General features: G+C 42.4%; 1 protein-coding gene across 1 annotated transcript in view; it reads right to left on the reverse strand.

Moving 5' to 3' along the window:
- The window catches only part of LOC135519349 (DNA-binding protein SATB2-like), a 67,012-nt gene extending 43,052 nt beyond the window's left edge, over window positions 1-23,960 (reverse strand). The window contains 2 exon segments of the mRNA XM_064944529.1: window positions 179-403; window positions 23,865-23,960. Of these exon segments, the coding sequence (XP_064800601.1) occupies window positions 179-403; window positions 23,865-23,904 (265 nt within the window). The 5' untranslated portion in view covers window positions 23,905-23,960.
- Window positions 23,961-24,147: the final 187 nt, after the last annotated feature.

Consider the following 24,147-nt stretch of genomic DNA (forward strand, 5'->3'; position numbering starts at 1 on the left):
CCACAGAGAGAGAGGAAGGCAAAGACAAAGTGAGTGTGGCTGTATCCCGATTCTCCACACTTGCTCACTCCCCATTATAGATTTAAAAAGCATTGGATTGGTGTAAAACATTGGATGGAAGGTAGTTTCTATCAATGTGTACATGTGTATACGGTGGGTGTGTTTTGGAGCATCCTACCTCCCAGAGGTCTGTGTGGGTGGCCGTTGTGGCGTAGGAGGCGTGGCCCAGTGGGGCTCCCATTGAGCTCCAAACGCCCCATCTTCCCTGGCGGGGGTCCACTGAAGTCCGGGCTGCTCCCTCGCCGCTCCCGCTCAGGACTGTCCTGCATGCGGGGGCTCTCCCCGCCACCACGCTCCATCCCCCTCCAACCACCAGGGGGGGCTACTGCCAGAGGGTAAGGGCCTAGAGGGGCACAGACAGCAGAGGGTAAGGGCCTAGAGGTGCACAGACATCAGAGGGTAAGGGCCTAGAGGGGCACAGACATCAGAGGGTAAGGGCCTAGATGGGCACAGACATCAGAGGGTAAGGGCCTAGACGGGCACAAACATCAGAGGGTAAGGGCCTAGAGGGGCACAGACAGCAGAGGGTAAGGGCCTAGACGAGCACAGACAGCAGAGGGTAAGGGCCTAGATGGGCACAGACAGCAGAGGGTAAGGGCCTAGAGGGGCACAGACATCAGAGGGTAAGGGCCTAGAGGGGCACAGACAGCACAGGGTAAGGGCCTAGAGGGGCACAGACAGGGGCAATAGAGGGTAAGGGCCTAGAGGGGCACAGACATGGGCAGTAGAGGGTAAGGGCCTAGAGGGGCACAGACAGGGGCAGTAGAGGGTAAGGGCCTAGAGGGGCACAGACAGCGACAGCAGAGGGTAAGGGCCTAGAGGGGCACAGACAGCGACAGCAGAGGGTAAGGGCCTAGAGGGGCACAGACAGGGACAGTAGAGGGTAAGGGCCTAGAGGGGCACAGACAGGGACAGTAGAGGGTAAGGGCCTAGAGGGGCACAGACAGGGACAGTAGAGGGTAAGGGCCTAGAGGGGCACAGACAGCGGCAGTAGAGGGTAAGGGCCTAGAGGGGCACAGACAGCGACAGTAGAAGGTAAGGGCCTAGAGGGGCACAGACAGGGACAGTAGAGGGTAAGGGCCTAGAGGGGCACAGACAGGGACAGTAGAAGGTAAGGGCCTAGAGGGGCACAGACAATGGCAGTAGAGGGTAAGGGCCTAGAGGGGCACAGACAGCGACAGTAGAGGGTAAGGGCCTAGAGGGGCACAGACAGGGACAATGAAGAAAGTTAAGCAGAACGCTAAAAGATCAGTCCAAAAAACTACCAAAATTATATATGAAATACAATCACTAAGTTTTCACTTATACATACATACTGTACTGTAAAGAATATCCCTCCCCCACACACCATGCAGACTACCTCAGAGACAGAACAGATAGCCAAACATGTGGCTACTATCCTATCCCTGAAACCCCAGGCTTGTTTTTAAGGAGCCTGGTAGCTTATCTGCATTATCAACAAACAGTCAGGCTCAACAGAGACAGAGAGCGAGATAGCGAGAGAGAGAGAGAGAGAGAGGTTCTGCACCAGCATGTGTGGGGAATGTAAACTGGGCTGTGTGGGTGAAGGTGGAGGGGATTGGGTGGTGGAAGGTCTCCTCTCACAGTAAAGGATTCCAACTCTGACCCCACTCGAGCCTCGGCACTCGCAGTCAGTCAGGAGTGATGTTTTTGTCTGGTGTGTCCCAGAGAGAGATAGAAGAAGATTTGTATAAATATATAGTGTGTGTGTGTGTGTGTGTGTGTGTGTGTGTGTGTGTGTGTGTGTGTGTGTGTGTGTGTGTGTGTGTGTGTGTGTGTGTGTGTGTGTGTGTGTGTGTGTGTGTGTGTGTGTGTGTGTGTGTGTGTGTGTGTGTGTGTGCGTCGCTGGATGCATGGGGCAGCGTGGGGCAGTGTCCTGGGATCAGTATAATTGGTCTGCCAAAGCGCTCATATTGGGATTGTCCATAAGAGAGGCTGCGAGGCAATAGAGGACACCTGCCAATTATCAAAGAGCAAAGAGAACACACACACACAAGCAAGCCAAATGGACCGGTTATATTTGCATACTAGTCTTTGGACACTGCCAGCCAACAATGTTTGTGAACTATGTCTGAGTGAGGAAGAGAGAGTAGGGGGACAGAGAGAGAACAGAAAAAGAGAGATGGTAAGAAGGTATATTATTTTATAGCACTTTTTATTTAGCAGCCTACATTACAAGAAATGTGGGCGGCAGGTAGCCTAGCGGTGGGGCAGGAACCGAAAATTTGATGGTTCCAACCCCCGAGCCCGGGGGTCGATGTGCCCTTGAGCAAGGTAACCCTAATAGCTCCTGTAAGTTGCTGGATAACAGCGTCAATGTTAAACAAAGAGAAAAGTAGTAGGGGAAGAAAATAAAAATATGATTCTTTTGGGAGCAAGAGGGATGACCAAGAAAAAAATAAATGTGAAGAAAGAGAGAGCTGATCTCCATCCTCTTCCCAACCAAAGCCCCCACCCTCCTGATCGTTTTTACAGACCTAGTCTCTCACTCCCTGCTCACACTGTCATGAGTCCCCACAAAGACATTGTTTTCACACTGTGGTCTCTCTTCTCCTTCTCCCTCTTCTCTTCTCCCTCTCCCTCTTCTCTTCTCCCTCTTCTCTTCTCCCTCTCCCTCTTCTCTTCTCCCTTTTCTCTTCTCCATCTCCCTCTCCATCTCCTCTTCTCTTCTCTTCTCTTCTCCCTCTCCCTCTTCTCTTCTCTTCTCCCTCTCCCTCTCCCTCTCCCTCTTCTCTTCTCCCTCTTCTCTTCTCTTCTCCCTCTTCTCTTCTCCCTCTCCGGCTCCCACATGGGGCAACGCCTCTCATATCTCCACTACAGAGGAGAAAAACACCACTGACCACGGAACCCAAAGAAAACTGCCCACATACACCTCCAATCTGAGAGGAATTACGAGCTTGGGTGAAATGTCGAAATGAATAATAAATTAAACACATTAGCCTTGGTGTGATTAAGAAGAAACTTTGCGTGGGCCCAAAAAAAGCAAGTGGCTGAATTCCCTGGTGTTTAATAAGATCGGCATGAAGAAATACGAAGGACCTTTGAATGGAAAGAAATGTGCTCCAGTGCTCGTACAGTAGTTAGTCTCTCGCTCTCAGAATTCACATACTAACAAACTGGCAGCTCTGTTCAAGAACAATAGAATAGACACATATAAATGGTATTGCTCTAATACACCGTCTAATGTAAACAGCTTCAGGAACAGCTATTCAACTCTCTCCACCAATATAAACTGCATGGAGGGAAATTGGCTCCCAACGTCCTGTCAACGAGATGATTATTTACTAGCCACCAGGGAGGATATCATTTGAACAAGAAAGGACAAAGGGATCTACAAGGAGAGTAATAGGCTACCCCAGTCACAGTAGGAGCTTTAAACTATTCCCTGTACCTTTATCTTCTGCATAACCTCTAATCATTGTATGTTGAAAGGGCCACATGCCTCACTCACCCTGTACTCAGCTCCCCTCACCTCTCTCTCAGTACATTTGCGACAAACCTCTCCCCTCCAACAAGTCCCAACCTGACCCTCAGGAGCCAACGATCCCAATCACTGCCGCCTGCCGGCATCTCAGCGCCCTTCTTTCCTTCAGAACCTCCTCCACCATAGTCACAAATATTTGAGGAGATAAAAAAAAAATAATCATTTCACATTTTCTCATGCCCACATACTGGGTGGCAACCTTAGAGGGGGTGTCAACCTCAAACACATCTACACCGAAACCTGTTTTAATGTGACCCAGCGACGTCAACTTGTATGAGGCCGATGCAGCCCAGAAGACGTTGCTTTGCCTCTCCAATGACCTGACCATTAACCTGTCTCAAGACCAGACAGACCAAACCCACATACAGAAGCAGCCTCACTTTACAGTATGAATATCTACAACAAACCCTTCTCTTTTCCTTCAAACTCAATGATCCGGTGCAACATTCCTTTTTCTGAATTATGGATAGTGTAAGAATGTGGAGTATATTAAATATTAAACCCGGTGCCAGACAATGCCTGTGGACCGTACAGAGAACAGAGCACAGCCGCCCATGTCTCATAGTGTCATTGTTTTCCTCCTTCAAAGGACAACATGGGGTTTCACCTTCAATGGGAGAGGGTGTGTGTGTGTGTGTGTGTGTGTGTGTGTGTGTGTGTGTGTGTGTGTGTGTGTGTGTGTGTGTGTGTGTGTGTGTGTGTGTGTGTGTGTGTGTGTGTGTGTGTGTGTGTGTAGGTGAACTCTGTGTTCTAGCCTTACAGTGGAAAATATGAGTGTGTAGACAATGTCGTGCACGCAGGCACACACACACACACACACACACACACACACACACACACACACACACAAAGAGTTGTGTGACAGTTTAGAAGCACTTCCACATTGTACATGTGTGGGGGGAAAAGTAAATAGCTGTTCTTATAATAGGTCGATATCTATCAATGGATTTCATGACCAATAAACTGATCTATTTAGCAGACCAGATATAACTGTTCAATAATAACTAGACCTTATCCAGTTCACCCGACATCATGCTGAGTCGATAAGATGTTAAATATCTGTCCTATAGGGAAGGACACACTGTTATGCCTTGTGGTAATAGAGAGCAGACAGGGAGGCATTTTTGAATCCCTGAGCTGCTATTTAGACAAACACTCTTTGAAATTCACTACTTTGATTATCTTGGACACTTGAGGTTTCATCTGCAAAATAGGCTACTCCTAAATTCCACATTCTCATACAGACAAAACAAATACACACGCACAGACGTAAGATCGCAAAGGAAAAATACAGACACACCCATACTGATTGGAAAATACTACATAGCAATAAACACACCTATCAACAATACGTGAAATACACACGTACACAAACACATGTGTAATTCTAAACCCGCCACATACTGGACATAGAGCAGAGTCTTCATGATTCCATCATCATTTGTAATACTGGTACCATCAGCCAACTCATAATAACTATTATAATAGTCCCAATGACAGGGTGGAACTGTGTATAAAAGTCAGTAAAAGGAGACTGTCTCACCCTCTCTTCTCTCTTCCACCTCCTCTCTTTTCCTCTCTGTCTCTCCCTCTCTTCTCTCTTCCACCTCCTCTATTTTCCTCTCTCTCTCCCTCTCTTCTCTCTTCCACCTCCTCTCTTTTCCTCTCTGTCTCTCCCTCTCTTCTCTCTTCCACCTCCTCTCTTTTCCTCTCTGTCTCTCCCTCTCTTCTCTCTTCCACCTCCTCTATTTTCCTCTCTCTCCCTCTCTTCTCTCTTCCACCTCCTCTCTTTTCCTCTCTGTCTCTCCCTCTCTTCTCTCTTCCACCTCCTCTCTTTTCCTCTCTGTCTCTCCCTCTCTTCTCTCTTCCACCTCCTCTATTTTCCTCTCTGTCTCTCCCTCTCTTCTCTCTTCCACCTCCTCTCTTTTCCTCTCTGTCTCTCCCTCTCTTCTCTCTTCCACCTCCTCTCTTTTCCTCTCTGTCTCTCCCTCTCTTCACTCTTCCACCTCCTCTCTTTTCATCTGTCTCTCTCCTGCATTCTTCCCCTCCTCTTTTTTCCTGTGTCTTTCCCCCCCCTCCTGTCTTTTTTTTTTCTCTCTCTCTCTCTCTCTCAAATGTTCTGCTCCAAATTCTGTCAGGAGAGCGGTGCTCTGAGCACGTTGTGCCCCACACAGGAGACTGAGGGCAGTAAATGTTGTACAACTGATGTAAGTGTACTTACAAACAGGAGCTCTATGGAGTGTGAGAGAGAGAGACAGAGAGAGAAATCGATACTAAAAGAAAGATTGAGAGTAGGTGCGCACATGCTAGAGAGATAGTGTGTGAGAGAGAGAGATAGTTGTGAGATAGTTGTGGAAAAAGAGTTTTGCGCAAAAAAGTAGCAACATTGATAGATATTGTGACACACCCCCTAAACTCTAAAAGTACTGAATAATGCTTGGCTGGACTGGGGTGGGCCACAAACTAATTTAACCCAATATTGCAAGCTCTGACATTGCTAAAATGTGGAATACAAGTAGTCAGTTGTCTGCCCTATATACACAAACAAACATCATTAGGATATCTTCATACAGCTAGGAAATATAGGCCTGTAAACACAGAGATACAGTAGGTGGAATTATCAACTATGAATATTTATGATGAATGTAAGCTTTACTTTCTGGTGGCTGACCTTCCAAGTAATGGTCCTGCCTGACTTAAACACATCCAGTTGCACATATTTTGACGTTGTGGCTATTGTAATCGGCTCTAAGGAAAATAAGTGGGCTCAGACATTGTCACATCACATGTAAATATGAATTTTGTAAATGTGTTTTTTTTCTCTCAGAATTGTGTACAACACTCACGCCCATGAAGACTTTTTTCATGTAAATCGATTTTATTCTGAATCTAATATGGGCAAAATAATTACACTCAAACACCTTTTCCTGCATATAAATTGTTGTGGTTCATTTAGTATTGTGCTACTGTGTCTTTAAAAGGGTTGGTATAACTAGGGCTTTGAGTGGCACTGCCATGCCTCTTGTGTTTGAATAGCTGATGTCAACTAGCTCTTCAATGTGTGTTCATGTGTTTCACAACACAAGCACATGGTAGCATAACCACATTACAGGAAAACAAAATCTATCAATTGAATCACTTTTGCAGTAAAATATTTTTTCACAATCATCCCTTTCATAAATGGGAGATATTAGAGATGTGAAAAAAACATGGTTGTGTTTTGTTCTACTTCGGGTCAAAGTAAAAAAGGGTTGGCCACGAGCCTAAGGGGTAAGAGAGCTAGAATTAGGACAGACAGGAAGACACACAAAGAAAAAAGTAGAGTAGAGGAGAAACATTGTAACTAAGAACACAGACAAATATAAATGAAAACAAAACAATAGTTATAAAACACAAAGTAAATGAAACAACAGACAAAACACAAAGTAAATGAAACAACAGATAAAACACAAAGTAAATGAAACAACAGATACAACACAAAGTAAATTAAATAACAGATAAAACACAGAGTAAATGAAACAACAGATAAAACACAAAGTAAATGAAACAACAGACAACACATAAACCATGGAGATGCAGAGGAAGAAAAGCAGAGAAAGGCTCAAACTCCAGAGAGACAAACTTACAGTAGCTCTTTGCCGCCATGCCTATAGCCCCCTGCAGTAAACCACAACGCCTGTACCACTCTAGCCTATCTATTCACGGTGTGATAGACTGTATTCATGAAAGGCTCCACCACAGACAAGCAAAGCAGAAAGGGAGAAGGGCTTATGACACATTATTAGTCATATTACCAGGAACGATTAGATTAATCACATTACTGAACGTACACTCAGCAAAGCTCTGTTCTCCAATAAGCACCTGGGGCATGTCCAAAATGGCACCATATTCCAAATATAGTGCACTACTTTTTATGAGATCTCTATGGGCCCTACTCAAAAGTAGTGCACTACATATGGAATAGGGTTCCATTTGGGATGCAAGCCCAGTGTTACAGCAGGGCTATCAAACTGTTGGCTAATGCTGCTCTCTATGACAGAGATAAAAGATGGGTAGAAGGATATTAAAATCAGTCTCTCTCTGTATGTTTGTGTGTGTGTGTGTGTGTGGGTGTGTGTACTGGGGAGGAGGGATTGTCAGAATGCTTCTCATCACTGGCAGGGCTCTACGCTGCCATTTTCTTACAATAAGCACATGTGCTCCTAAGTAAGAAATAGGAGCACATGAATACATTTAGGAGCACAATAAAAAATATTCAAAGTGTTAATGACAAGAATTGCCAGGAATAACTAAATACAGGTTTAAGGAGCACCAGACAAATGTATTTTTTAGATGGAGATGTAGCCTACATTGGGCCTATATGAATCCTAGCTACTTTTGAAGCTCATCTCCTGAAGATGCTCATCCCTTTTCCTTTCTTTCTGTTACACTAAATGTTGTCTGAGGGCACTGGTGCTCCCAAATTAACATCCCAGGTAACACAGCAAAATATTTAGGAGAATATTTGACCAAAATGGTAGCACTGGAGAGCCTGGCCCCTGACTGTGTATTAATATGATAGCTCCTCCTCACAAGCACCAACCTTTTGGCCTGACATGAACCTATACTGACACTGGAGCACCACCACCACAAAAACACAATGTGATATACATATATATATACAGTGCCTGACTTGGACTGAAATGGGTACTGTATATAAACACAACATGTAAAGTCTTGGTCCCATGTTTCCTGAGCTGAAATAAAAGATCCCCGAAATTTTCAATAAGCACAAAAAGCGTATTTCTCTTTAATTTTGTGCACAAATTGGTTTACATCCCTGTTAGTGAACATTTCTCCTTTGGCAAGATAATCCATCCACCTGACAGGTGTGACATATCAAGAAGATGATTAAACAGCATGATCATCACACAGGTGCGGCCACTCTAAAATGTGCAGTTTTGTCACACAACACAATGCCACAGATGTCTGAAGCTTTGAGGGAGCGTGCAATTGGCATGCTGACTACAGGAATGTCCACCAGAGCTGTTGCCAGAGAATTTAATGTTAATTTCTCTACCATAAGCCGCCTCGGTCATTTTAGAGACTTTGGCAGTATGTCTAACGGGCCTCACAACCACAGATCACATGTAACCATGGCAGCCCAGGACCTCCACATCTGGCTTCTTCCCCTGCGGGATCGTCTGAGACCAGCCACCCGGACAGCTGATGAAACTGAGGAGTATTTCTATCTGTAATAAAACCCTTTTGTGGGGGGAAAACTAATTCTGATTGGCTGGGCCTGGTTCCCCAATGGGTGGGCCTGGCTTCCAAGTGGGTGGGCCTATGCCCTCCCAGGCCCATCGATGGCTGCGCTCCTGCCCAGTCATGAGAAATCCATAGATTAGGGCCGAATGAATATATTTCAATTGACTGAAGAGTTAGAGAGAAGGGGAGAGAGAGGGGAAGAGTTGGAGAGAAGGGGAGAGAGGGGAAAAGTTGGAGAGAGGGGAAGAGTCAGACAGAAGGGTAGAGAGGGGAAGAGTCAGAGAAAAGGGGAGAGAGAGGGGAAGAGTTAGACAGAAGAGGAGAGAGGGGAAGAGTTGGAGAGAAAGGGAGAGAGGGGAAGAGTTGGAGAGAAAGGTTGAGAGTTGAAAAGAGAGGGGGAGAGTTGGAGGCAGGGGGAGAGAGGGGGAGAGTTGGAAAGAGAGGGGGGAGAGAGGGCGAGAGCCCTTCTGGCAAACATGTTTAGCTCTCTCATAAACATCTCATTTGATAATAAAAGATAAAGAGTTAACAGCAGGACTTTATAACCCCACCCCTTGTGCGCACCCACACACACGTAAACAGACACACACACATATGCGCGAATGCATCTACACACAAACACACAAACACACAAACTGCAGCCAGCACACACACACAACACAGGCTGGCTGCTTTGACACTTCCAAGGACCACACACTGACTCACAGGCACACACATGGGACCCCAAGCCAGCCCTCTGAATAATACAGCCTGGGAACACACACACACATTCCCTGTGACGACAGTAGTCTCACACACCGTAGCCTGAGGTCCTGTGTATCATGTGCTGTGTGGACTGCAGCGACGGGCCAACGCCACGGCCACTAGATAAACTACACAGTAACAACCCTGCTACCTACATCAACAGGACCGCTGCCTGGCTCACACTACATGCCAAAGCTAACTCAACTCAGTCCCACCGCAGCGGCAGCTCGCACCAGACTCACACTACCAGGAATGGCTGTGGCTCAGATACAGTTGATATAGTCAAAGTCTTTGGTTAAAACTACGACACCAAAATGCACTTGTATGTCCAGTACTTTATTTATACATGCCATTTAGCAGACACTTTCATCCAAAGTGACATAGAGTCATGAATGCATACATTTTTATATGGGTGGCCCCAGCGGGAATCGAACCCACAATCATTTGCCCTGAGAAGTGGCAAAGACTAAATACGAAGTCATTATTAGTGTGCCCTCTATTTCCCCATAGACCATCCCTGCTGATATCTAATCTGCTGTTTAATAGCATAGACACACCCACCCTTGATATGTGAACACAGATAGCATGGGTTCACACAGGAAAAATAGACAGAGAGAGGAGAGAACAGGGAAGAGGGGAAGAGAACAGGATACCATAGAAAAGCGGGATGAGAGGAGCAGTCATTGTGAAGCACATTCACAGCGTCTGTCTTAAAATTAGTCATAAAAAGAAAGGATGGATTGGAACACAACAAAGACCAAGTTAAAAGGGCAAGAAACTGTGACAAACAAAATAATTGAAAATAATGGCTTCCTGCTGTTTATAAGTTAACCTTCATCAGTGCAGGGTGGAGTGAGGGGAGGGATGGCGCAAAAATGCAGCGGTGACAAGACTCGTTAATAGCATGCTGCTTTTGACGCAATCTTGACGCATTTGGTTATGTTCCTATTTCATCACGAATGAGTGAATCCTGTCTTGTATGCCCAAAACGTTCACATTCAGTATCCAGTAGATTCTGATATGCTTCTGATATTTTGAAATTATTTCAATAACTGTAGATACCAGATACCGTATTTCTGGAGTGAGAAAGTTAAGCAGAAATAATTTTGCTGAAGTTACTCTGACTTCAAATGTTCAAAGATGCGCTTTGCAGATGATGCGCTTGTAATAAGCTAACTGGAGATCGTTTCCATTTGGGTAGACACGCGTAGGCTATAATAAATCAGGGTTTATCGTTTCAAATTATCTTCATGAATTGACACATATTACAGTTGTGAATTCCCATAACTCGAGCGCGAAATACGAGTAATGGTTTGAGAAAACGCCCTGCGAAAAGTCACGGCTTTCCATCTATTCTATTTCATCTATTCCTTCGGTTATGATACGCATTTGCGCACGCTATATGGTCAATTCCTGTCCAATGCCGATAAAATGTGAGCACTGTGCCAAAATCGCAACATCTAGGCACATTTTAAACAGAACGAGATCTGGTGTGACTGACAAAAAGGCTACATCTTAAGAGCTGAAACGAATGAATTTTTCTTTGGGCTTGGCATAGAATTTTGTTGGACTGCTTCGGGGCTCTGTTTACTCAAACACATAAGATAGACAGGAAAAAAGTCGATGATGACATGTGTAAGAAAATAATGCTTCTAGCCCACTTACTGGTGGCAACTGGCAACAATAAAACGAACATTCCTGATTCCTTTCTTTACTGTACTAGAATTGGCCTACATGCATTTGCCAGAGCTACTCCCCAAAATGAAATAAATGTAGACAACTTGTGTAAACCTGGTTGTGGGCCTTTCCAGGTCGAGCACAGTCAGTCTCTGTGTAACTTGTCTCAGTCTCTGAGCTGATCACTGGGTTTTGAATCTACGTATTTATTTGAGAGTTTGGAACTTAATAAGAATAGCTTTAAGTACCATTTAAAACTATTGCCACAACTATTGTTTTTGACATAATGGTGGGAGCGACCGTTTCCCATTTAGGCTAAAACGCATTACTTCAATCCCTGATCGCATGTTGCACGTATTGATTGCAGGAGAAAATTTAAACCTTAATTAAGCAACATTTGGGTTGAAGGGTCGCCTCCTGTCAGAATTGCATGTTTGGCTGCCCGTGGCGTGGCCTCTTGACTATGTCTCACACAGGCCTTCTGTTTAGGATAGGATCAGGTGACCCGCCTCTGTAAAAATGAGATTGGCTAGCCTATACACTGTCCCTACTGCCAGTGGCATGTATAACTTTGCTGCATTACGATCAAGCATTATCAGTCTATATGCCCAAGCTTTTCTCGTTTGTAGGCTATTGGTGGTTGTATTAGCGAAAAGCAAGCTATGCCTAGTAACCTACAGGAGATCGAAGTAGCTATGGAATATTAGACAGGTATGAAATATATATTCCCATATACCATAACGTGCTTATTATGCCACTAATCAATTCATACATTATACGATTTAAATATAACAAATAGCCTATTACGCACGCCTTCTTCTTAGAGCTTCTACAATGACCTACAGTTAGTTAGACAAGTTACCAAATCGTTTAATACTGCAGAGGAAACGACAGGCTTCTGCTGCTACCTCGCAGTCTAACCAAGGTGAGAGCAGCAAGCTGGGTCTGTGAAAATGATTCAGCCACCCTATGAGGATAGTGACATATCAATCGAACGTGCTTCTTTATTATTCAATAATCTATACCAACGAATTTTGGCATGTAGATTTTATAAGGGTGCTTAGAAGGCAAAGGTCGGAATTATTACTCGTATTATCACATGTAGGCCGAAGCTATTGGATGAATTAGAATACATTTGATTATATTTAAAATAGGTTTCAAATAATATCGGCTAATATCCATCAAATGAATATACAATTAATTCACGCTAACTATTTACATTATTTAAAGAATGAACGAGTTCATATTTATATTTTCAGTAGGCTTAACTTCATGAGTGGAAATTAACGTAATTCCAAATTCAAAACTCGGCTGTTAATTTCCAACTTCAAGAAGTAATGGCTCGCTCATTATTTGAAATGTTATAGAGACGTGAAAAAAAAATGCTAATCATGACACCGTGTATTGTGTGATTTTCCTAAAACAACAGTTAAATCCAAATCTTCAATTAGGTTAAATATTAATCTAATGTTAAAAGTAAAAGACAACATAAATGAACAGACAGACAGACAGACAGACAGACAGACAGACAGACAGACAGACAGACAGACAGACAGACAGACAGACAGACAGACAGACAGACAGACAGACAGACAGACAGACGCACACACACATTTAAATAAATATGTTCCATATTGGGACAAACACGCACGTTGGCGAGAGTAGCAGGTCTCTTAGACAATCGGTGAATTTACAGGTTATTCTCTCAAACAATGGAACAGTGGATATGCTGGAATAGCATGTGCAACCCATCCTACGCAGGAAAGTTCATTCATGATTTGTTTGGAAACTTTTGCATTAAAGCTAAATAAAAAGTGTGAAGATAAACCTTGTTGTGACATAGGGCCAACTCTACTCTGAATGAGATGTTTCTATTGATACATTCTTACGAACACTGAATATATTCTTTTGAAAAATGATTCCAACCGCAGCACAGAAAGAAAATGGAATATATGTCTACATGACCTATTTTTGATTGATAGGCCTACGATAAGTATAACACTTTACACCACACATGGAGTTATCCAACTAACTGTTTCCACTTTATTACTCAACAATGAAGACGTTACCGTTTCATCATCTGGAAATGTGCAATCCCAAATGTAAAAAGTAGACGTTACCGTTTCATCAACTGGAAATGTGCAATCCCAAATGTAAAAAGTAGACGTTACCGTTTCATCAACTGGAAATGTGCAATCCCAAATGTAAAAAGTAGTCAAATATTCATGAAAAAAGTAACCACATACATAGCTAGAAATGATTTCCCCAAGATGTTCCCTTTGACCTTTCTAACGCACGTGTACCATCAACCAGGTGAACTAGAATGATAGGCCTAAATAACCCACACGTAGCCTGTGTGGAATCATTATTATGGAAATTGAATGATAATCATGAGTTATGGTTAGTTATTATTATTAATCAGTAGGCTAATTAAATAATAATTGTCATCATTGTCATTATTACATTGGACTATTAATATAGGCATAATAATAATAATACATTATGTAATAGATCGTTTTGTCTGGTGATGAAAGCTGTGTCCAAATAGCCTACATTGTTATGGGGATTAACTGACCAAAACAATGAATTGGAGATAGGATATGCTACAGGCCTATTAATAAAGTTTGAAATCAATAGCATACAGCCTATCAGCCATTATAGCAATCGTCACTGTAAACGAAATTGTTATTAGGTCTATGTTGTACTTTTCAATTAACATCTGAAGGTAAAATAATCAACTATAACCCCAGATAGGCTATTTACCCCTAGGTGCAACAAGTGATTTCTCTTTCTCGTAATCGACTGCATTACTGCATAACACCGCTGTTGCTGATGTGTTGTGTTGTCAGAAGAAACACAAAATTAATGGCTTATTACAATGAATGGGAAATCGATGGAAACGGTCAGGTTAGTCATTACGGAACACCTCTGACTAGTACTCACTGTTTATGGGGTGTCTGTACCTCTGCTGGCCGTTGAGGAGGCTCTGTCCATTGATTAAAATTATTGAATCCAGGGCTGGGCTGCGTCGGGTCCACGACCGGCAGAGATCCGCTGGAGTCTGTGCTGGTGGACACAACTTCGTGCCCCAAGCGCTGGATGTGAGCGAGTCCGAGAGAAATGAGAGAGATGGGAGACAAAGGTAGACAATGTGCGTTGGTTTATTGTCTGTGTGAGAGTGGTGTTCGCCTCAGAGAGAGAGAGAGAGAGAGTGTCTCTTTCGCTCGAGACCAGTGCGTCGAGGTTTGCTTGCTGAGTGCGCGGGGATCTTGCTGGAGTTCGAGCCGCTGCGTCTCGCGGCGCAGATAAACTTGTCAACCGGCCAGTTGGAGTCGTTTGATCGCACGTTGTGTCCTGTCGTCCCCGGTTAGACACGGCCGAGCCACAAATCGGTCCTCTTCTGAACTCGTGGCTTCTTCACCAGCGGGAACAAGGAAAACGCAAAACGCATCATAAGGAAAATGTTCAAGTGCACAACAGGCAAAACAACCAAGTCTCTCAAGCAAAACAGACCGAAATCAAAATGTCTGCGACAAAGAGAAGGTGTTAACTCAAGAAATCTCGATAGAACAGTCACAATTTCGCGCAAAACAATCTGCGTGTCACTTTCAATCTTTCCCGTGCCAACGGGCGCGCTAACTGACAGCGGGTTCACAAAAGAGGGAGGCGAGAGGGGTGGAGAAAGAAGAAAGCAAGCGCGGGGGAGAGGGGAGGGGCGTCAAAAGTAATTTGGCCTATTCCTCAGCATGAGCATTTCGTGTCTCGCTGCAAACCCTAATATTCTGCACTGACTTGTTGTTTTTCCCTTTCAAATATTTGATTTGGATGTGAGACTGTGTGCCATCGCCATTCCCACATATTTGATTTCGGATACAATGTGTGCCTTTGTCAGTAGGTTAACTTTTATATGAAGAGTTGTTAAAATACATTTGACTATTTAAATCAGGACATATGCTGTTGTGCCAGATACAAGTTGTTATTACTGATAATAGCCTATTTAACAATAAATAGTTAGCCTATCAGGAATGCAGATGAAACAGAAAGGCCTATAGATTTAATTCCATGCTCAACAAAGACATCAGTAGTCTAATAAACGTGCATATATTGTAGCCGTCCCTGTCTCTGTCTGTCTTTGCCTGTCTGTTTTATTCATATCTTGTGTAAATACAGCAGGAGTGCGCTGTCATGGGAAATCATTGCATAATAAACTACATTCTTTATCGACAGATGTCACCGGCTTTTAATAAATAACGAGGCCAAACGGTCTAACGAATGAACGGCTCTCCCCAGGTCGTCGTGACTGCAGTACAACAAGGAGAGGGCCACACAAAACTGTCTGTCCTAAATATTTGATGAGCTCGTTTCCACTTTCGTTGTGGCCTAAGGTCACTTTCGATACCACATTGTGTGATGGTAGGTGAAAACGTAAGCATATCAGTTTATGGTTGGCACGGTGGCTATATGGAAGGGCTCACTTAGCTGCGCCTTTACTTTCGGTGTCATTGCAAGACTCCAATCCCTCGGATTAAATTGGATATTAGGCCTATAAATAATGTTTTTAAAGAATGATGTAATGTGTAGGTTGAAGGAGTATGCATGCACAATAAAACAAATACCTGTATTTTTTTGTTTTTATTAATTAACACAGTCAAAACTTCGAAACATTTGCAAAAGATTTCACACTGCATGTGAATGCTGAAGGGAGTCTAGATGCCAGGGTAATGTCCATTTAGCTGCAACTGTCGCAAAAAAACTCGGAATGCCAGTACATGTGAGGACCAGCCACAATGACGCTACTAATGTCTTCGAGATGCAAAGCTTAGCCTACTTGATAACTGAGTCTACAGGCTCGAGAGGGTCCCAGAGGGTCCACGTGCGTGACTGCAAGCCAGTCAGTCTCAGAAAGAAAGAAAGAGAGGGGGGGGGGGCAATAGGGGGCAATAGGGGGCAATAGGAGATACAGTGGCGCATGCAGCAATATTTAATGCAGTCCCAAACGCTACTTTTGGTCATCCTATTACATTTTGCAGTGTTTCGTAATGCATGAAATAACAATTGGCGTTTTGATTTAAGGAATCGATTAGACAGTCTCTGGAGATTAGAAATATTGTGAAAACGCTTGGGTCACATTCGTTTTTTAAGTGGCGGCCCAATGACGTCAAAACATCATGACGTAAAGGTCAGACAAAACTGATCCAATTATCGTCTCCGAATGAACGCAAGACTGATCAGCAGCAGCCGAGAGCTGGTCGAGACTGGTAGCTGGGCTAAAGAAATGATTTAAAGTGCCAGAGATGGCAACTTGGAATCATGTCGTTTGTGGTTACAGTGTTATCTTTGCCAACTAACTCACATTGTTAACATCCTTTGCCAACCCCTCTCCCTAAGTCACATCCATAAAACTCTAAATTGTCCAATTCAATATAATTACAAGTAAACTGGATATGAGTGGGTCCGCAGAACCTTACCTTGTTTGTAGCACTCAAATGAAGGTTTATTAACAGCTCGCGAACGTCGACAGTTGGCAGTTCTGGAACCGTTCTGCTGATCGCAGAGTTCTCCGTGCAGAATACACGAGATGAGCGCTGGGGTGCGTGGAGGGATAGTGGTGAAACACCAGACGATGCGCGTAGCTCATTCGTCAATAATATTAAATATGTTAATGACGATGATGTAGCAGTGCGTGGGCGAGAGAACACTGTCTGGTCTGTGCGTAAAGTTTCCTCAAAACGCTTCTGGGAACTAATAACATTTGAATGTATAACTTTTGTCCAGACAATTGCCAACTTTATCATTGATTTGTAAAAGTATTATAGACCAATTTATCAACGTGTGTCTTTGGGGGCTGGCATATGAACACATGCCCTCTCCCCCTCCTTATCCTATGTGTTTGTGTTTGTGTGTGTGTGTGTGTGTGTGTGTGTGTGTGTGTGTGTGTGTGTGTGTGTGTGTGTGTGTGTGTGTGTGTGTGTGTGTGTGTGTGTGTGTGTGTGTGTGTGTGTGTGTGTGTGTGTGTTAACGAGTTGGAGGTTGCAAATGGTAAGGGGATGGTATAATTAAAACATTTAACACAGTGCGCTAAACCCCTGCTCCATTTTCTGAAGTGATCTTTAAAATATTTTTTTTCTGTAGTGAGAACATTTTGGGGCGCGAAATGCTCGACCTCAGTTTATATAAAGAACCGGCAGAGTTTTAAAAGTCCTAAAGCTACACTGTGGCCGACGTGACCTCGGAAAATATGTAATTTGTTAGACCAATGGTTTTAACTAAAACCTAAAAATGTTCCCCTTTCAAATAGAAAATTAGAGGTAATCTTCATTTATATGTCAAAACGAGCCGTTTAATTAAATGGACAAAAAGCGAAGGCTTGGCACGAAGCGTCACTTTACGTAAGCAATCTGTGTGCATTTTCTTGTCACAAGGAGAAATATTCTTTACGCACCACAAAACGATAGAGACGTGTCATTTAAAATGTCTCTAGAAGAACAGGCAATCAAAATGGCAATGTCCTTACAAGTGAAATAAGTGAAAATAATTTATTTGGTAGCCTATAGAATGTGATCTTTTATCTTCATCATCATCAAATATTATTATTGATATAGAGCCTATAAATAATGTATAGCCTACTATTCTTATGAATATAATTCCTATTTTTGTCTGACACGGAATATGACTTCATTTATCATTTACTTAAGAACATATTTAAATATGACTAAAACTGCATTAGGCTGCCTATCAAACGATACGTTTAATTGCTATGTTTTTTAAAATTGTATTATTTTACCTTTATTTAACTAGGCAAGTCAGTAAAAGAACAAGTTCTTATTTTCAATGACGGCCTAGGAACAGTGGGTTAACTGCCAGTTTAGGGGCAGAACGACAGATATTTACCTTCTCAGCTCGGGAATTCGAACTTGCAACCTTTCGGTTACAAGTCCAACGCTCTAGGCTATCTGCCGCCCCATTAAAGGCGCTTGCCATGAAACTTAGCTGACTTGTAGAAAGGTGCTTACCCGAATTTATCACAAGGATTTTCCTAAAGTCAGATGAAATTAAATAACTAAATATTTTATAACTGCTGGATACCTACAGTTTGAATTGTTTCGCAAACGTTTTTCAAGAAAGAAGAAAACAATACATAATGCATGCATTTGGGCACAGGTGAATGGTTAAAAGAGGATTAGGATTTTGCATTTTAACAATTAAACTATATTTATTTAAATAATCTCATAGGTTTTATCACATAAATACAGAATACAGAATATTACAGAATAATTGGACTGAGCGGTGACCTGTATGAGTATATCATTATTATGTCGCTAATGATTAAATCCCTAATTTTCATAGCCATTTAAAACATAAAATGGATAGCATATTCAACCTGTGGATAATACAATTCTCTAACACATTTCGTTTCAGTACTAGGCCTATGTGGGGAGAGAAGAAGTGAAGAAATAGGATCTATGTGTGAATATTCTTCCGTGTATTTATTCAACGAAATGTTTTGCTAACTGATGTGCATTTCACCTCGTGCAAAGCAGCCATTCCATAGCTGTTTTGGTTCTTCTAAATAATTGAACACTGATTGGGGACTCCTTTGCCTTTGCGTCTCTCCTGCACTCACTCCACTCTATTTATTTTGAATTTCTTGGAAACTGGGAATCTAAAAGTATAAGACTGCTCAGAGGCAGGGAGGCAGTAGTCGCAGGGAGCTCAAACTAGCGGGAAACTTTAGAATGCCGTGAAACAATGAAAAATGGATCTCGACAATAGCCCCAACAGAAAACAATCAGAAAGAAGCATTTCAATCATTTACAAGACGAAATATCCCTAAAGCTTTTGTAAATTTGATAGTAAATATGAAGCAGTTAGGGCAATTGAGCACACAACATCCCAGGGTAAAATGAAAGCCTTATCTTGGGTGCCAATACAAATAGACCCACATTGGGATGAGAGAGGAGAGGCCTTGCTGGGAGGTCTGCATGCACAGAAGGACCGGGCTCCAATGAGCCTCCTGGACGAGCTGACTGAGACGGAGCAGTCACTGGATGCCATCTGATTCTAAGCCCCTCTGAGCCCATTGCGTCACTCTAGCCTCCAAATAAGAATAACAGTCTTTTATTTATTTCCCATTGAAGTCCCTGCTAGGATTTGATAAGAAATGATCCGGTGATTTGACGTAGACCTCCGGAACAAATATAATTTCATTTCAAGAAGTCAGCAGAATAACTTAAAGAAGAATGCATCTGGAATATGTCATCCTGATGCCGAATTAGTACCGTCGTTATGACTGTAGTTTATGTGTGTGTTGTGTGTGCAACATGTTAACAATAATGCTGCAATGAACCGAAATGGCAATTAAGGTAATGTATGCTCCTATAAAATAGTCTGCTAACGCTTCCTATGTTTTTCATTGGTCATCTCAATTGCTCAGTGTATAGTGACAGCGAGACACCAATAAAGTTAAACCTGTCACTCCATGTAGAAATAGCGCGACTGTGTGGAGGTTTATGGAATAGCAAGATAATGGATTGCACACGTTGTTGAAATATAAAGGGCGCATGGAAATCATTTTTGCATTGAAGACATGATATTGTCTGTTCACAAACCAATACCTGACACGACTATTTCCTGGAGGTAGAAGAATAAATAGGCCTACTGATAGTAATTTTCTGTCTAACATATAAACTAATAAAATACTACTATTTCGGTTGTGATATTTATAAATTATTATATTTAACATGTGGCTATTTACAGTTTATGTATATGTACAGGTTACAGTTATAACCAATAAACAAAGACAACATCTGACTTAACCCATGCCTGGTGGACTTCCATCATTTTAACCAATAGGATAAACCTATGGTTTTAATGGGCTTTTTCGAACTTGAAAGATAAATAATTTAATGGACAGTGACTGGCCAAAGTAGGCCATGGGGTGCCAATCGAGCTGTGCACAAAGCCACAGGCCAAGGAAGTCTGTGAAACGTTTATTGGCGAATTAAAATCGGCAGGAGGGCCACTGCTCGCTGCGGTCACAAACACCAACATGGTAATTTAGTATAAACTACAACTGGGACCACACATTCCTCTAACATGGTGATATTGTAAGGAGTATATTATCCCTGCTGAGAGGTGATATGGAGAGCAAAGGGGTCAATTTAAATTCGAACAAATAAGTTTATAATAATAATAATAATAACATAATTAACATATAAATAATAACATCGACCACAACAACGAGGAGGCATAATAATAATAATTAGTATTCAGTAAATAAATGGTCTAAGCATGGTAAACCCTCGCTTTAACGAAAATATAACTGCTCAATGAACCATGGCTTAAATCATCTATAATTGGAGACGAAGGAAACTAATGCAAAACGAATGGCTGACGTTACAATACAAAACAGACAATTAAACAACATCTTTAAAAAATAAATACATATTTAGCAGAAGCCCAATTTCTTAAACCAGATTCTTGACCCAGGTCAATGGTGCAATGTAGGCTTTTTTAAATTTTATTTTACCTTTATTTAACTAGGCAAGTCAGTTAAGAACAAATTCTTATTTTCAATGACGGCCTAGGAACAGTGGGTTAACTGCCTGTTCAGGGGCAGAACGACAAGGATATAAGGATATATATAAGGATATCATAAGGATATATTAGGCCATGTACAATTCAAGTTGGGAATAGGCATGTCATACGATTCAAATTGGAAATGGGCAGGTCACTCAATTGTTGGCATCAATATTTGCATCACATGGGCCAATGATTGCACATGATTTGTTGTCAAATTAATTCATAACTCATAAACACGACCTTCAAATCCATTGCCAATCTTGTTCTACAGCGATCATAGCCCACCAAACACCATCCACAAAAATAATTATTATAGACCAGTAGTAGTTGCCTATGTAGTCTTCAACCAAAGTATATTTGGATAACTTTCTATCGAAATATACCAAAATATAAAGGGCACAGCTCGACAATATCAAATGCAAGCAAACGTTTGCGTTTGGCGCATGAGTGGACATTACAGTGCACCTGAATGAATCTGCTTCAAGTGATCCGCGACTTTCTGGGACTTTCTGGGAGTGAACTAGAGGCGTGTCTAATGGCTTGTTTTTAAAGGATGTATCTCATTGCCGGTTAGGATTCATTTGTATTTCAAACAACATTCTAATAGACGCAGTGGCCGTTGGAGCGCACCTTCAGCCGCAGTCCAAATTGTTTCCATACAGAGGTCATGACTCCGAGTCCATTATTGCTCGGAAGCACCATTTCTCACTAAGCGCCTCCTGCGCTACAGCGCTGCTGTCAGGAGGATTTACATTCGCTCTACGCGACTCACGACAGTATGCTAGAAAGATACAGTGGTTTAATACATATGGTTAACATCCCAAATACTGTTTACTCTGCACATAGCCATATGTGGCATCTATGTGTTTAAATTGTCAGCCTGCAGTGACAATGTCTCTAGACCCTTAATAGGCCTATCCGTTACAGAGAGCATGATCAACCAAAGTAGTAGCAGTAGCAAGCTCCTGAATTCATATATATATATACTATATATATATATATTTATATATTTTATTTATTTTTATTTATTTATATATATGTAATCATCAATTAAAAAATAATTTTATGAAAGTCAGAAAAAATACATTGTTTTGTATTATTTTGAGAATATTCGATTGCTGTGGATTTCGTTTTGGTTTAGCAATTGTGCAGAAAGGTTCTAAGACGGTAGGCTACATAAAGCCCATTATAACAGACCTGTGTGGATAGGATACAATAAAAACGTCAGCAGCAAAGGTAGGTTTGTGCTTCTGCTGGATTCAGTTTTACTTTACCCTACAGTAGGCCTACAATGAAAACGATCTAGTACGAACCCTGAGCAAACTTCAGTTTTTACTTTTCGTGGAAATTGGGTATATCACGAATAACAGTAATCTTCTTATGCCTGTTTCAAAGTTCAGTCCTTGAGAGCTATGATATGCAACAAAGAGGATTGTTTTCCTTTCGCTAAGTGCAATGAACCTGGCAGCCTCCTTTCTCCGAATACGTTTTTACCTGAAATAAAATCCGCCTGACCAAAGACGCAGAGGAAGAAAAGTTGGAGGGAGAAAGAGAGTTGTTAGAGTCAGCACTCTGCACTATGTCATTGGGCAGAAGTATTTGACATTTGGAATTATCTGTAAATACTTCATTAAACTGTGTATGAGTTACCCCTTGTGCCTCACGGTCCACTTCTGGTAAGATTTACAAATGATAACATAAACATACCAAACAAGAAAATCAATTCGAGTTTGGAAAAGGAGGAGGGGAAGGAGAGGGGCTCCTGAGCTTTACGAATTTGATCGGCCCACTTAACAACAAAACCGCGGAGGTCGAGTAATGAGGGTTGGAACACGCGCCCAATGTTTGGGCCAGGAATCATTTGTCCATACATTAACAGTCCTGCAAAATAACAGCATGCCAGAGTTGCGTTATTGTCAATAATTGCACAACATTCTTCATATCACTTGCTTCCTACTGCACGGGATATATCAAAAGCCCTTACTGCAAATTAAGAGGAGAAATCATGGAATATCGGTGTGCTAGATAGCCAGGGAGACAATAATTCTCCCAATGGTCAACATGCCATTGGCATATTATTGCTCAATGAAGGACTCAACAGGTAGTTTACTGCATATATTATGGAATGGTGTTTTCTGGATATTGTATTTTCTGAAATGAGTTAGCAGTCAGATAATGGGTAAGCCTACTAACAATGAGGGCAGGCACTGATGAGTGAGCGAGAATCTGCCAGACCAAAGGCACATCAGCAAAATGATAGGCTTACTGGTTCTTGTGGGTATGTGGTGTTTGGGTTGGGATTGGGAACATAAAGCACCAAGTTAAGGACCAAGAGATTACAACTTCCAACCCCCTCTCCTTGTCACACATTGACCCCTGTCAGTCTGTCTGTGGCCAATGCTGCCTGCTATGTCAGCTCTGACCCCAAAGCCCGAAAGGAGACGTCAAGCTCAGGTATATGTTGAAAGGACATGGAAACAGATACCGTTGAAAATTATATCCCTATTTTTCAACCTAGGCATAAGGATTCATGTGGGCAAGGAGGTAGGTAGGGGAGAGAGAAAAAGAGAGGGAGAGGGGGAAAGAGAGAGAGAGAGAAAGGGGAGAGAAACAGAGAGATAAGGAAGAGGGAGAGCGATCTTATCTGTTCATCAATGGAGGAGGGGCTGGGGGGGGCGTTTATAGCTACTGATGCTGAAGCCATTTGAGTCGTCAAAGGCAAACTAATAGGGATCAAAGTCCACTTTAACTAAGTCCAGGAGACAGAACCACAAACACATTTCTAATTAATGAAAAACACACAGGTCCAACATCAAACACATACACTAATGCACAAATGCACTCACAAGCATGCACACATGCACACACGCATGCACACACGCACGCACCCATCAATGATTGTGGCCTTTGACTGAGGTCACCTGAGTATCTCTCAAAAATGAATGAGAATTCTGGGGGAAAATGTCAGGCTCAGCATATATATCACTCTACATGGCTTTGTTGTGACGTCCAGTTGACCTGATCTAAATAGATGTTGACGTATTCTTACCATGAGTTTGATCAGACCCTGGGGTCTTCTGGCTCTGCATGGTCCAGTCCCAATCAGCATGTCACTGTCTCAGCCGTCCCTACGTTTTTTTTTGTCTCAAATGCATCTGACGTGCCTTTTCAAATACGGACATGAGAATTGCCTTGTGGGTAAGACAATGGCAGTGACGGGCAGTCTAGTTTCTGTTTGTGAATCCCCTCATTGGCGGAGCTTGCTGCCATGAAAGATGTCAATCATTGATTGATAGATACCAATGAGGAAGCTTCAAATCTCCCAGGTAAAT

The sequence above is a fragment of the Oncorhynchus masou genome, chromosome 29, assembly GCF_036934945.1.
Source record: "Oncorhynchus masou masou isolate Uvic2021 chromosome 29, UVic_Omas_1.1, whole genome shotgun sequence".
NCBI classification, from domain to species: domain Eukaryota; kingdom Metazoa; phylum Chordata; class Actinopteri; order Salmoniformes; family Salmonidae; genus Oncorhynchus; species Oncorhynchus masou.